The 14,199-nt window shown below is 33.5% G+C and overlaps 1 protein-coding gene across 1 annotated transcript in view; it reads left to right on the top strand.

Moving 5' to 3' along the window:
- LOC128675957 (limbic system-associated membrane protein-like) overlaps positions 1 to 14,199 on the top strand; it is a 101,544-nt gene that overhangs the window by 13,878 nt on the left and 73,467 nt on the right. Inside the window, exon 2 of the mRNA XM_053755798.2 lies at positions 10,184 to 10,340. Within this exon, the coding sequence (XP_053611773.1) occupies positions 10,256 to 10,340 (85 nt within the window). The 5' untranslated portion in view covers positions 10,184 to 10,255. The remainder of the gene's footprint in view (positions 1 to 10,183; positions 10,341 to 14,199) is intronic.

Genomic DNA, 14,199 nt, shown 5'->3' with positions numbered 1-14,199 from the left:
AAACCCCCTAGAAACAATTTTTTTACCGTAAATTTGATAATAGAAGGGGACCAGACGTGACTGACGGCTAAATACATATACTATATTTTTTTTATTTTTGTTATATTTTTCTCCATAGTAATTTTCTGTCTTTTACCTTTGTTTTTCTGTAATTTACATATATGACATAACGTTCGGTGTGTTGGTCTTAAAGGGACTAATATAGACTGACGTTTTTGGTCCAACCGGGAGACTAACTGTAAAATTGTACTTTTAAACCGCCGACAGACTCCCGAGTGAAGCCGGGAATAAAAGCCTAGTTACTACTTACTTACACAATAAATCTAAAGTAAATTCCATGTAATAGGTATAACAAAATATATAATTCTGTTGTGTTACCTGGAACCATTCAGAAATGTAACATTGTGTGACGCTCATCGGAACGAAACGAAATAAAATTACCTTTCATTTGGTATCTACCGTTCTCGAATGATTTGCCAGGTCGTTGAACTCCAAAAATGATGAATATCGAAGATATTTGATCGAAATATTTTCCTACGATTTCGAAGTGAATTGGATGTGAATCGAGCGATGTGATGTTCATTTTTTGAATCGTCTCGCTGTTAACAATGGGGGATCGCGTATTTTTTTGTTGTGAGCATATTGAATATGGAAAAGCTAGGATGATTTCAGCAAATTTTTCGCTACAGAAAAAGTTCTTTCAGTATTAGAAATTTTCCCAATATTTTCTTGAATACCCTCAGATTTGTATTGCTAAAAATAACTATGACAGACATCGATTTTTTTTTATGGAAGAGGGTGGCAAATGACCCATCACCTCATGTGAAGTGATCATCTCTGCTTACAAACAATTGAAATAATAGGTATCACAGTGTTGCAAGAAGTTGTAGACACGTTTCTTAAAGATTCCAATGTTTGATTTAAAATTTACAAATTTTGGGGTAAATATAATATTTATTGTCAGGCTTTATATTGCAGAGTTGAATCGATAAAAGATTTCAATGGAGGTGATTAGACAATTTCCGTTGTACCAGTTTCCAAACAAACACTCACAAATATCTAGTGTTATTCATAGGGTCAGTCTTCATTTTGAGACTTAAGGATTATTAAACAAGACTGTGTAAAATCACAATGGATCAATCTCGAGTTAACCAAATTTAACCTGAAAAATCGTCAGATTTCCAAAATGATATAAAATAAATATTATTGTCAAAATTAAGTTTAAGTAAATGTTTCTTTATAATATTGTACAAATAAAACATGCCAAAAATACACAATAAGGAGCAAAATATGCAATGGCGTAATTATCACATGAAGTGAGATAACTCCAGTCAACCAGCGATAGTTAGGTAGGATATAATTTACTCAATATAAAAAATTTAATATAATTTATTTTTAGTACGATTTTATCCACGACTTCGTCTTGAAAAGCGAGTCAACTTCAGAAGCAGTCAATGTTTATGCGACGTCGACATTCCAATTATCAAGTCTATCGATTCTCGTTATAGATGATTTTTATTTTATAGCTTGCGGTATAACAGACAGGTCTAAGAACAATTGGGCTCGAACTGAATGTGACTTCTTTTGTTTCGTTTTTATTTCCAGCCAGTATTGTGGCTGTTTCTTGGAAATATTTTTAGGATTTGTAGTATAAATAGTATAAATATGAACCCTATTAATAGGACGTCGTTGTTCTTCGCTTCATTGGACTAAATGTTTGGAATCATATGTGGTTAGATACTTGAAATATTTCTGATATTTGTCTACTTGCTTGCAAGACGGCAGTAATAGAAAATTTATTCCTTTAGGCGACTGGAATAAAATCTAACACCAGTATCTATTAATACACTACTTATGTAGGATCATAAATGGTACCTTTTAATCAAAATTTCAAACTTTTCTTATAATCAAATTTTTTTACAAAAATTCATTTTTGACACAAGCTCTCCTTGTTGTCAGAGTGTTCTTATTGCATTCAAAGTGTGACAAAAAAAATTATGTCTGTGCAGTAAACCGCTGAGGAGCTCCCACGTCTGGAGGATTTCCTGGGTGCAACATCTGGGCAAGCACGACCTGACCATGATAAGCATATCATAATAATGCATTGTCATCCAAACTAAACGTGTGTACAAAATTTTTGCTCAATCGGTTGAAGATATGTGCTTCAAAATTTCAGCTAAAGGGACAAAGGGACATAGTTACATTGAAAGTTAAATAAAAGCTTGCAAAATTGACTGTTTTAACACTCTCAACTAAAGAGTGAGACGCAACAATACAAATGCAATATTTCTTCAACCCGTCAAGCTTGCAAGCGTTGTGCATTTTTCATATGCACCAAACAGGCAAGCGCATATATCATGGAATTGCGGAGACAGCCCAGCTTAAGTGGTGCGTCGTAAACGGCGTGAAGAGTAAAATATTCATATATCCAACACTCGTGTAGATTATAGAACTTGGGAGATACTGTACAATAATTTAAGCGTTTATTTCGATTCTGGACCTTGTGGGACACTATTTCACGTTAATGGATATTAATAATTCCTCCAAGCACCTAACTATTGGCGTTTCGAAAGTATCCGAAGGCTGTTTAGTAAAAATATAAATAGTAAATAACTCAACAAATAAATACTTACGTGTATGTATAGTTTCAGATAATAATACATCTTAGATAAAATCGTATTTTTTGTAACGTAATTTTTTTAAACGTTTGATACATTTACTAGAAATTGCACCTTTATAATCTTCCACGATAATTACTCTAGATTCTGATATAAAGCTAAATAATAAAATGCCAAGTTAAATTGAAAGTGATCACTGCAGGCTATGGACGCCTGCAACACAAGCCATAAACGAATGATTGACATACACAAATAAAAATTGGGAACATATTTCTTTTTATCTGTAGTCTGAGGACACCCCTCTATTACTAGAGGGCCGTAATATCTTCTGGGGGGTGGGTGGAGTTTAGAAGCCAAGTTCCAGAGTTTGCTCTCGTCATAAGCCCGGGGACTACCTACAGATTTTCAGCGTAATTAGGTAATAGTTGTGGGTCATATATAGTCTTTGTTGTTGGTTTATTTTTGTAGAAATAATTAAGTTAAGAAGGAATTTTAATATAAATAGTGTATACTAGGCGCGTGATGTTAAAAGTGAGTAAATATTGCATATAAGGGTGTGTGAATGTGAAGTAAAATGTATGATTTATCTTTACGTTTCTCAGTTGTTTCGTTCGCCGCAAAGCGTCAAACCCAGGCTCATTCTATTCATTGTAATCGTAATTTATCTTTAATCTATATACTCGTAATATAAAATCGAAAAAAAACGTTTAAGTACTCACTTATAACAAAATCTCACAAAAAAATAAATTTGTCAGGTAGGTTTATTGCAAGTAGGATTTTTGGAAATTCCATCCTTAAGATATGTACGCGCGCGAATCTGGGGCCATAAGCTAATAAACTCATAAAGAAGAGTGTTTATAAATCATGTCATATTAGCAGTGTTTAGAATATGACACGGCCTGTAACAGACCATTAGCCAGCAAAAAGGTTAATCACATGGATTAGCGCAAATGGAGAGTCGCGTGCCTGTAATTGGCTTTTGGAGGTCCTTCCGTCACAGTCTAGCAATATTAGTCAGTAAACAGCGTACTTCACTTACTGGTTATGCACTGCGAGCCCTATCAACTACACACTGCAGTACCTATATGACGGCACAGATAATGCTGTATAAGTGGCGTCGTATTGGTCTACACAACCGTGGCCCTGTCGACACGTTAAGAAGAAGTGCCTAATTAACACCATAATTTAAAAAAAGTTTGTTTTTACAGGGTTATTGGTATCAAACGAAAAACCTCCTAAAGACAATTTGGGTACATCAAAACAAGAAACTTTTATTCTACGAGTTATCGTAATTCTAACTTTGTGATTCTACACATCTTAACTCTATGTAATAGCCAAGCAACACGAGACAGTATAGTAGCGTTATGTAGCGGAATCGAACATAGAGTGAACATTTTATAGAAACGACATTAATACTAAAAAAAGGAAAATTTCTGTATTTATCACGTTTAAACAAAAGATGTTAGTCTCTATGTACCTTATGATGCCCTTTGGAAGGTTATGCGTTTGATATCAGTAGGTACAGAATTAAAAAAATGTATTTAAAAAAATAGTAGTAATAAAAAAAAATCTCACTGAAAAGACAATTTTTTAATTCTGTAGGACAATCGGAAGTACAGTTAACTTGCAAGTTTTGACATATAGACAAACATATTGGACAGACATGAAAATTTATAAGCTTTAGAATTTAATATATAACAGTATCTAAACAACAAAACATAATAATTTTGTGTCACTTTATTTGATCAATTTTATTAATCACGTGATTTTATTTATATTTTGGAATGCTTTTGAAAAGGGCTTAGCTCCGACACCACTCTCATAAAAATATTGAGTTAAGATTTTGAAAAAGTCGAAAAATATATCTGAATCGGAATGGCCCAGTGTTAATAAAATTAACGATAAAAAATAAAGATTTTAAATGACTGGTATTATCCTATTCTATGGCGTCGCTTTGGTCCTCTGGTTACTAGTAAATTTGGTCATGTCATCGACGTCATATGGACTTAAATGGGTCTTACAATTTAATTGATGGCCATTTCAAGGGTCGCCAGAAAAATATCCACTCATTTCTTTTTTAAATATGATATAAACAAAATATGTCGTGCCTTCTATCTTATTAAGGCCATAGTGACGCGTGAGCGGGGCTTGAAATAGACCTGTATAGGTAGAACGTAAATATTTTTTATGGTGGATATTATGTGGATTGATCAGTTGTGACGCCCATCTGAAGTTTGAAGGTTTGAGTCCGACTCATGCCTTGGAGTTTGTGTAATATTTTTTCTCAAGTAACCACATTGATTGTCTTATAAGAACCAGTATAAAACATTGATTAATAAATGCCAACGGTATTAAATAGAGAATACAATATATTTGACCGAGCAACTGAAGCGAGCGAGGTGGTCTACAAATCGACTTTTTGTATATCGCATATAACGGGATAACTTTCGAACCGTTGGTCTTGTTTTGATGAAATTTAAAAGGTATGTAGGATCTGTCAATATAATTTTTAAGTTCTCGGTTCAACAAAATCGGTTAAGTTTTTGAAATATTCACAATTTTGTTAAAAAATATTGTGCTCGCGATGTCTTCGTGTTCGTGGTGAAAAGCTAGTCAGCTGAAGGAACGAAAAAAAAACCAAAATCGAGTAACTCTGTTAGTTACGATGCCACAGACAGACATAATGAATGACACTCCTCTGTTTGCATTGGAAGTTGAGAATAGCTCGATGGATTTAAAAAAAATCCTTTAATATTCCGAAACGGGGATTCCGAACTTCGCTATCGAATGAGAACGGAAATGAATGCCATTTCAGCTAATGAAAATTCTTTGACATTGTCATCGCGTCGCCGAAATTTTGAAATCAAGTTTGGATTAAACACGAAAAGCTTGGATTGCAAATTACATCGATAAATTAGTTTTTTTTTATCTCATTCAAATAAGTAGCGTTTCCGGACGCTTCGATTTAGATTATAGCGAATCAACTGCCTATCTGATACTGATACTGGTATCAGATTTTATTTATGTCACCTAAAGACTTTACATGATATTAGTTTTAGCCAGAGGTTCCGTCCTAATAAAAACAAATTAAAATTGTTAAAAAAATAACAATTTTAATTTGTTTTTACGGATATAAAAACGACAAATTATCACTATTAGTTAGCATATAATTGCACAGTTCGATTTTTCGTTACTACAAGACAAATAATAGAGTATTTAATTAGTTTTTTTCAGAACGAGATGGTCGGATGATCTAGATACGATAAATAATAAGGCGCTGTTACAGCGGACAGGGACGGATGCCGAAGTAAAAGGGGAGCTCTTTGCCCAGCTGTAGGATACCATAAGGCAATTGATTCTAAGAAATAAGTATCTAGCAAGAATAGCTTTACATAAAAAAGTTTTACAAAGATTTCTCAAATTATATATTCTTTAAACCTAGAGGCCCGTCCCGGCTTCGTATGCGTAAATCCATAATAAATTCTACAGCTAAACCTTTCTCAGATATGACTCTGTCTATTTTAGAAACCCGCATCAAAATCCATTGCGTAGTTTCAAAGATCAAAGCATACATAGGGACAGACAGCGGGAAGCGACTTTGTTTTACATTATGTAGTGATAAAAGGTGAATCTGTTTGGTGAAAAAGTATAATAAAATTCATTGAATGCTACATACGTTAATAAGGAATTGAACTGTGACCCTTCAATCGGGTTGCCAACATTCGACCTCCACCCTCAACTGTCCATTGCCCAAATGGGGTAAAATGGGGCGGCTTAGGGCGCTGTTGATAAGAATAGGCCCCTATTTTTGTTCAGTTTTATCTCAAAAGGAAAGGTTAGCTGTGAAACTGAGATAAACTACACCCATTCTTTTAGTTTTTTTGATTGATTTTCGGCAATATTTTTACAAGAAAATTTATTTTTTTTTTCGTTACAAAAGAAAATCAGTAAATAAATGTTTTAATTTATTACCAAAACCAAAAAAAAGTTTCTTTTTTGGATTTGGTAATAAATTAAAACATTTTATTTTTTCAATAATTGTTATGACATTTAATATAGAGATATTTATTTTTCCAAGATTTGTGGTTTCCAAAAGGTACACTATGTCCTTAACCGTACTTCAAACTACATGTATGCGATTTTTATTAATTTTAAGAAGATTGGTAAAGCGTGAAGAGGTAACAAATTACTTTCGCATTTATAATATTATCTAGTTAGAATTAGGATCGAGTTCTAATTACGATATCGGTATATCGTAAATGTCATGTTGGTTCTGTGTTAAATAAATATATCGTTTATATAACTTTATGGTTTATATAAGCATCACTTATTAAATATCACTTATTGACTTCCAAAGAGAAGGTGACAAAAAACTGTGGAGCGGCGCAACAAACTTCACGGCAGTCTTCTCTTCAAAGACAACAATTAACTATGAATGCGTTGCACCAGTCAATTTTGACGTTACCTTTGACCTGTGTTTACTACAGAAAAACGTAAGTTCGCCATTTTATCTAAGGGTGGTTCACAGAACGTTTCGAACGCAACGGCCGCGCTGTCATTACACTTTTTCAAATTTTAACAAAGACAAGACATAGTTTTACTGTCTGACTTTAAAATAATTAATCTGTATTGTGGTAATGTAAATTTTATGAATGATTGATTTTAGAAATGATTCCTTCCTCAAGAAAATTGACAGATCGTATTGACAGCGCAGTCACAGCGGTCGAAACGATCTGAGAACAACCCCTAAACGACAACGGCGCGCAGATCAAAGTTAACGTCAAAGTTGACTAGTGCAACCCACCCTAAGTGAATAAGATGTTACGCGTCCATAGATGATCACAATTTATATACTGCTAACAATATGAAGCAAAAATTCCCGTCTGTGTTGATTGGGTTTTAATTACACTTTAAATTAAAATTACGATAAAATGTTATACATAACCTGACGTAGTACAAAGAAATTAACTCTCAAGGAATAGAGCCAGCCAGCCTGTTATTGAATGAATAATTCATAATTAACAGTTTAAAAGACGAGTGCTGTACTATGTTACTTCCAAGAAATAATAAGCTTTAAAACTTTCCTGCGTCAATAGAGCAAAGCTTATTAAGTATAATTATGTTTAGAAAACAAGCGCTTTTCGCTTAATAGCATAGTTAATCGACGTGTTAATCAAAAAGCTTGTTAAAATGTTACTTATTACGTGTTGTACGGGTAAAAGTTTGGTTAACACTCACGTCTCCGAGTCAGAATTTATATGAACTGCATTTTCATTCTTTTTATCCAAACTTCCATACTAATCCACACTAATCCATACTAATATTATAAGTGTGAAAGTCCGTCTGTCTGTCTATGTCTCTGTTCCGCTTTCGCGACTAAACCGCTGGACCGATGATAATGAAATTTGGTATGCATGTAATTTGGACACACGTTCAAATATAGGCTTCTTATTTTTTTAAATCAACCCCCATGACTATTATGGGGGTTGAAAATAAATACACGCGGGTGAAGCCGCGGACTTACTTTTATGTACATTTTGCTGTCAATAAGTGATTATCATTATACCTAGATGAATAAATAATTTAAATTTTGTGCTCTTTTGGATGGCCAAATGTGAAGCCTCTTCTGAAACATGAAGGTAGGTATATTTTTTTCAAAAGTTTATTATAGCAAATAATAGGTTAAAAATAGATATCCCTTTACAAACGGCTGTGGTTATCGCACGCGATACCACTATTTGTTACATGTGATTAATTTCTTCATTGTTTTACCTTATACCCAGACTTGTTCTTAATACAAAATTAGCGTAGTGATTAAAATGACTGATTAAACACGTGATGTTTCTGGAACAGCATTCCAAAGTATAGTTGACGTCAAGCAGAGGGTTGACCTTAAAACCATAATCCAAAAAATTTAAGGTTTATCAGGCCCTTGGGCTATGAAATTTCTTTAAATGAATGATTATGAATTTTCCTTTTTTTTTGTTAAACTTTATTGCACAAAATTACAAAAAAAGTATTTGTACAAAAGTTGCACTTCACGCCATAATATGGTCCTTTGAGGCGTCACAGCCGTGGACGTAACCAGGACCGATACTCTCGCGATCGAGTTCCTTCAGGTTCCAGCATTTACAGAAAATGCCAATCGAAAAAGGCTAATTCAACGCATCAATCGATTGAATTTATTCGATTGCGTATTTGTTTGAAACTTTAATGTTTAAAAATGTCGAAAAGTTATGATAAGACCTTCGATTGCGTTAGAATCGGGCCACAGATGTGAGAGAGATGTATGTGTGTGTGTGTGTGTGTGTGTGTGCGCGTCTAATGGCTGGACATACGCCAGAAAACAATTCTCTTCTCTCGAAAACAAAACAAAAACTTGATCAAAATCGGTTCAGCAGTTTACTATATACTCAGCAGTTTACTATAGTTTACTATATATAAACCGTGTATATCTTTTAAAGTTGTTAGCAAAAATCTAGCTCACTAATGTGGGATAAAAATACTGTTATTTTTAGCATAAAGGTTAACTCAATGAAAGGAAGAAATTAAAAAAAAATATCTCATTCATGATGGGAATGAAAAAGCGCGCCATGTTTTATACCGAGATAAATAATTTCTTTGACGTAATTAAAAAAAAAGTATTACTCAAACTGCCAAGCCTTTGAGAACTGTATTTTAATTTTACATTTCAATAATGAATATGCTAAAAATGAAACATTGTCTGGTTTGTAATATTTTCTTTTTGTTACAAGTAGGTTGAAATATTCGACTAATCTGTAACAAGACAATACAGTTAAGTAATTCCAAGTTTCACTATTTAGCTTCGCGTAATCTAACTGCAATCAATTTTACCGCTTATTTGTGCGGGTATAATGTCTAAATTTGAATGGAACCGTCGTAATCTATTGGTTAACCACACGCTACCCTTCCGGGAGGGGTGTGTCTTATACAGATTTATACACAAATGCTCTCCGTTAAAGTTGGCTAGGTTTTACCATTCCAATATATTTGTGCAATATTTATTTTTAAGGTTAATCTTTTACAGTAAACTAGCTTCTGCTCGCGGCTTCGCCCGCGTTAATTTTCTGGGCTGAAAGGTACCCTATGTCCTTCTCCATACTTCAAACTATGTATGCAAAATTTCAAGAAGATTGGTTGTGCGTAAAGAGGTAACAAACTCAGTTTCGCATTTATAATTAGTTAGGATTAGGATGTTGGCTATGTCGATCACGGTCATATCTTCCATTTCGCTCATGCAAGAAAAAAAGAGAAAGAAAGGTAATGCGTATTAGAAATATCACGCGGGTTCTTTACGGATTGACGGGTTTTAACTACTGCAAATACAACCGGGATCAACGGCTTAACGTGCCTTCCGAAGCACGGAGGAGCTCAAGATAATATCACCCATTCAATGACCGACCATTGTGAGAGTGTCTTAACCGCAACTATCACGGGCCGAGCGCGCTAACTACTGCATCATTGAGCTCCTCATCTCAACCTAATAATTTCACAATTGATAAAAAAATAAGTGTTACTTCATATTTTTTTAAATTTTGTTACAGGTATTACTCGTTCCGTGACAGTGAATAATGGTGAAGTGATAAAGAAACAAAATTTATGTGCAAAAGGTTTTGATGACTTCAAATATGGAATCACGTAGACAATGGTTCTGGCTGATTCTGCAAACGTTCGTGTTGCTGCCGGCGATTGATATGAAAGGTATTTTTTTTTTGTTTAAATTTAGAAAACTTTGTTTTTCAGTTATTTATTCATATTTTTTGAACACTTTTCACTGTGAAAAATGTATTCGTCGAAGCGCACTCGTTTTGAAGGGAAGCACTACATTAGGTGCGCTTCGCGAGGAATACTTATCGAAAACGAAATTGGAAACCAACTAATCCAAGCATTTTGAAACGATATAACTACATACATATTAAGAACCTTTTTTATTTAATGAAGCTGCGACCACGGCGACTTCAAGGTGGTTGATATATCAGTTACCTACATTAAATAAAAAATTCGTGCCAAGTCCTGTCAGAACGTATAAATCAAGTGAAGTTTTCGAAGCTTGAAAGTTTATAAAACAACAATAGCGTAATAATATATTTGTTTGTTTGTTACCTCTTTACGAAAAATGGTATAGAGATAGTTGAGCAATTTACCTAGGTGCAACTGCGGGCAAATCATAGTAGAGAATACTTAAACATAAAACGTCAACGTGTCCCGTTGCTCAAGTAAAACGCCACAGACTCACTATGCATGCGTAAGTAGGAATTACTTGACGAAGCGACGAAGCTAAAACTTGGCACGGCGGCGAACTTAATTGATTTAGCAATTCAAAAAGGGGGAAAACAATTGCGAAGTCTGTTGCTTTTGGCTCTCAACACATTTGTGATATAAACGGATGGCGAATGGAATGCTTCTCTTGATCATTTAATTATACTATTTGTATGTACAATTTAGATTATGCTAAAATCAGAGGTTCTGTAAGATGTTGAGGGTAAATTTCCCGGCTTCGCTCGGCTAAAATCATGATAAACTATACAACTAAACCCTTCCTCAGAAATCACGCGATCTATTGGTGAGAACTGTACAAAAATCTGTTCGGTATTTTTTGAGTTTATAGCATTCATACAGACAGACGCGACAGAAGACTTCTTTTTCATATTATAAAAATAACTATTCGTATATGAATATAGTTTCATACCAATGTAGATAGAATAGGTGTATACCTATTCTATGTGTATACATATGAAACCATAAAACAATAAATTGAACGTTTTTATTGTACAATGAATGATAATATAAACCAAAAATGGTCACCACTAAGAACTAAGCTTGTATCACAAGTCCGATGAACACAAATACCCAGAACAGCATATATTTTATTTTTACTTATCTATTCTTACAAATACTGTACAATATCACTTCTATTGACCCTTATATTGAGTAAATATATCCTCTCAGACTAGTTAGTTGGTTGACTGGAAGATATCCCTTCATGGGATAAGTCCGCCATTGTTTACCTTCTTGTCATGTATATATTTTTTAACATATGTTCTTTGTACAATAAAGATATTGCAAAGAAACAAATATTTGTGATCACAGGTACATGTTTGTTCACCCGTGCTGGGAATCGAACCCAGGACCTCTAGGTAGCGGACGGGCGTGGTGACCACTATAACGTCATAGTGGTCGTAGAATGATACACCTAGCTTCCAAGTGTTATTGAATGACATGGAGTTGTCAATGAACGAACAGTATGTGACTGTTGGCGGGAAGCCAGACAGTAGCCTTCACTGGGACATATTGTGGTGACTGCCAATTTTGTAATGTACTTCAAAGTGTATTGGCTGAATAACAGTAGCATTGAAACAGAACTGCAGAAACTGAGACTGGTTATAAGTATAATTAATAAATTATTTTTTTTGTGATGCCTGCTTCATCAACCGTTCAAGATGATTCTAGAAGCGATGTTTTGATAAATCGATTTCCGAAATTGATTTCTGAAATCTCGGTATAACCTACAAAATACACGAACGCTTGTATCAAGTCTCAAACTTCAATAAAATTATTCACCCTTGTTTTCCTAATGACTTACTACGGATTTATAACTGGCTATAAGCGCATATTTACTTTAGTAATTACTGAACACATCAAACAATTAGCTACACGAACGGCTAGCTACATGAAATGTCTATTCATATGAGAGTAGCTTCCGTCGCGCTTAAAATACATCAATTAGGATGGATGTTTGTGACGAAAATATTGATTTTCGTAAAAATAGGCATAGGGTATTATAAACTTTTAGACAGGTTTTGGAATGGACAACGTAAATGGACCATTCGAACCTGGAGATAATAAAAAAATGTAGTTGAAAGCTATTAGCTGTATAATGACAATCTATTAAATGCTGCATTTTATGTTTTTATGGCTGTGCCCTATAATTATAGATTGACAAATAATTAAAAAAGAATAACCAATTATCATAACTCAAAAAAAGGAAAAAATCTACCAGTATATGTCGATAACTTTGCCTAGTAAATAATAGAAATATGCTTTTATTCCGATTAGGGCTAAATAAATATTCATGTTATGTGTAAGCCTTTACCTTTCACTTCGATGTTTAAGCAAATTACAGTGCTTTGCCTGCATCATTTACCTGACTAAACATAGAAATGCTTTTGTTTTCGAGTACGTAAACACTGTGTTATGACTTGTTATTAAATAATCAAGTAAAGTACGGCGTCTTTAAATATTTGTAATACTGAATATCTGTAATACTGACTGTTTGTAATACTGAATATTTGTAATACTGAATATTTGTAATACTGGATATTTGTAATACTGAATATTTGTAATACTAAATATTTGTAATACTGAATATTTGTAATACTGAATATTTGTAATACTGAATATTTGTAATACTGAATATTTGTAATACTGAATATTTGTAATACTGAATATTTGTAATACTGAATATTTGTAATTCTGAATATTTGTAATACTGAAATATAAAGAAAACATAAAAATTCATTTAAAATAAAACCCCTTAAACCGTGAAAATAAATAAAACTTAAGTGTGTGACTACAATTTATATAATATTGGCGTTTTTTACATGTTATTATCCCATTTTAACCCCCGACGTAAAAAGAGGGGTGTTATAAGTTTAACATGTCTATCTGTGTATCTATCTGTGCATCGTAGCTCCCAAACGGATGAACCTATTTTCGTTTAGTTTTTTGTTGTGTCATAGATAATTTTATCCCGAGTGTTCTTAGCCATGTTTCATGAAAATCGTTTCAGCCGTTCAAAAGTTCTAGCGAAATTAATATTGAAAGTCGGGGTTTTTTTTATTTGTCTAACAAATAGACATGTAATGATACCGACGTATATATTTTTTGTTTCCCTGTCTATTTGTTCAGGGTAAAGAGATTTTAAGAAGGCACAGTAAAATAAATAATAATACCATCACAAATAAGTACATTTCAATTTCGTATATCCGATAGTTTCGATTTCGACTCCATGACCTATTCTCAAATAAGATTTTGCTCTGTTACGCCGATTAATTAATCTTTTTCCGAGTGATGTCGTTGATTGTCAATTTCGTTTACTTTAAATTCGATTACCTGGAATCTAGCTTTTATTTTTGCTTCTACTGTTAATTCAGTTAATTTTAATAACTGTATTCTAGATTGTTTGTTTGTGTCTTGTCTATATTATTACACATATAAGTAATTTTTTCTTTTAGCCTTGTTGAAGATAGATAAATCATTTATTTGTAAAACAACAACACAATACACACACACATTGAAAATAATAATGAGATGAAAAACATGTAAAACCGATCGGGAATCGAACTTGGCGTGGGTTCGTTGCTTGATTCTACAATACGCCGACGATTTAACGCTTACGTAATTATTCACTAGCCTGTAGTGGTGTCCCACTGTTGGGCTTTGTTGGCCCCTTCTTCATATACTTAGGTAACGTAAAATGTTACCATTTAGCCGATAATTTAACATTGTCTTTTGCGAATTGAAATAACTAAAAAACATTGTGCTAAGAAGTATATTAAAA

The sequence above is a fragment of the Plodia interpunctella genome, chromosome 15, assembly GCF_027563975.2.
Source record: "Plodia interpunctella isolate USDA-ARS_2022_Savannah chromosome 15, ilPloInte3.2, whole genome shotgun sequence".
In the NCBI taxonomy this organism is placed as follows: domain Eukaryota; kingdom Metazoa; phylum Arthropoda; class Insecta; order Lepidoptera; family Pyralidae; genus Plodia; species Plodia interpunctella.
The sequence above is the reverse complement of the archived record's forward strand: the minus strand, read 5'-3'. Positions and strand labels throughout refer to the sequence as shown.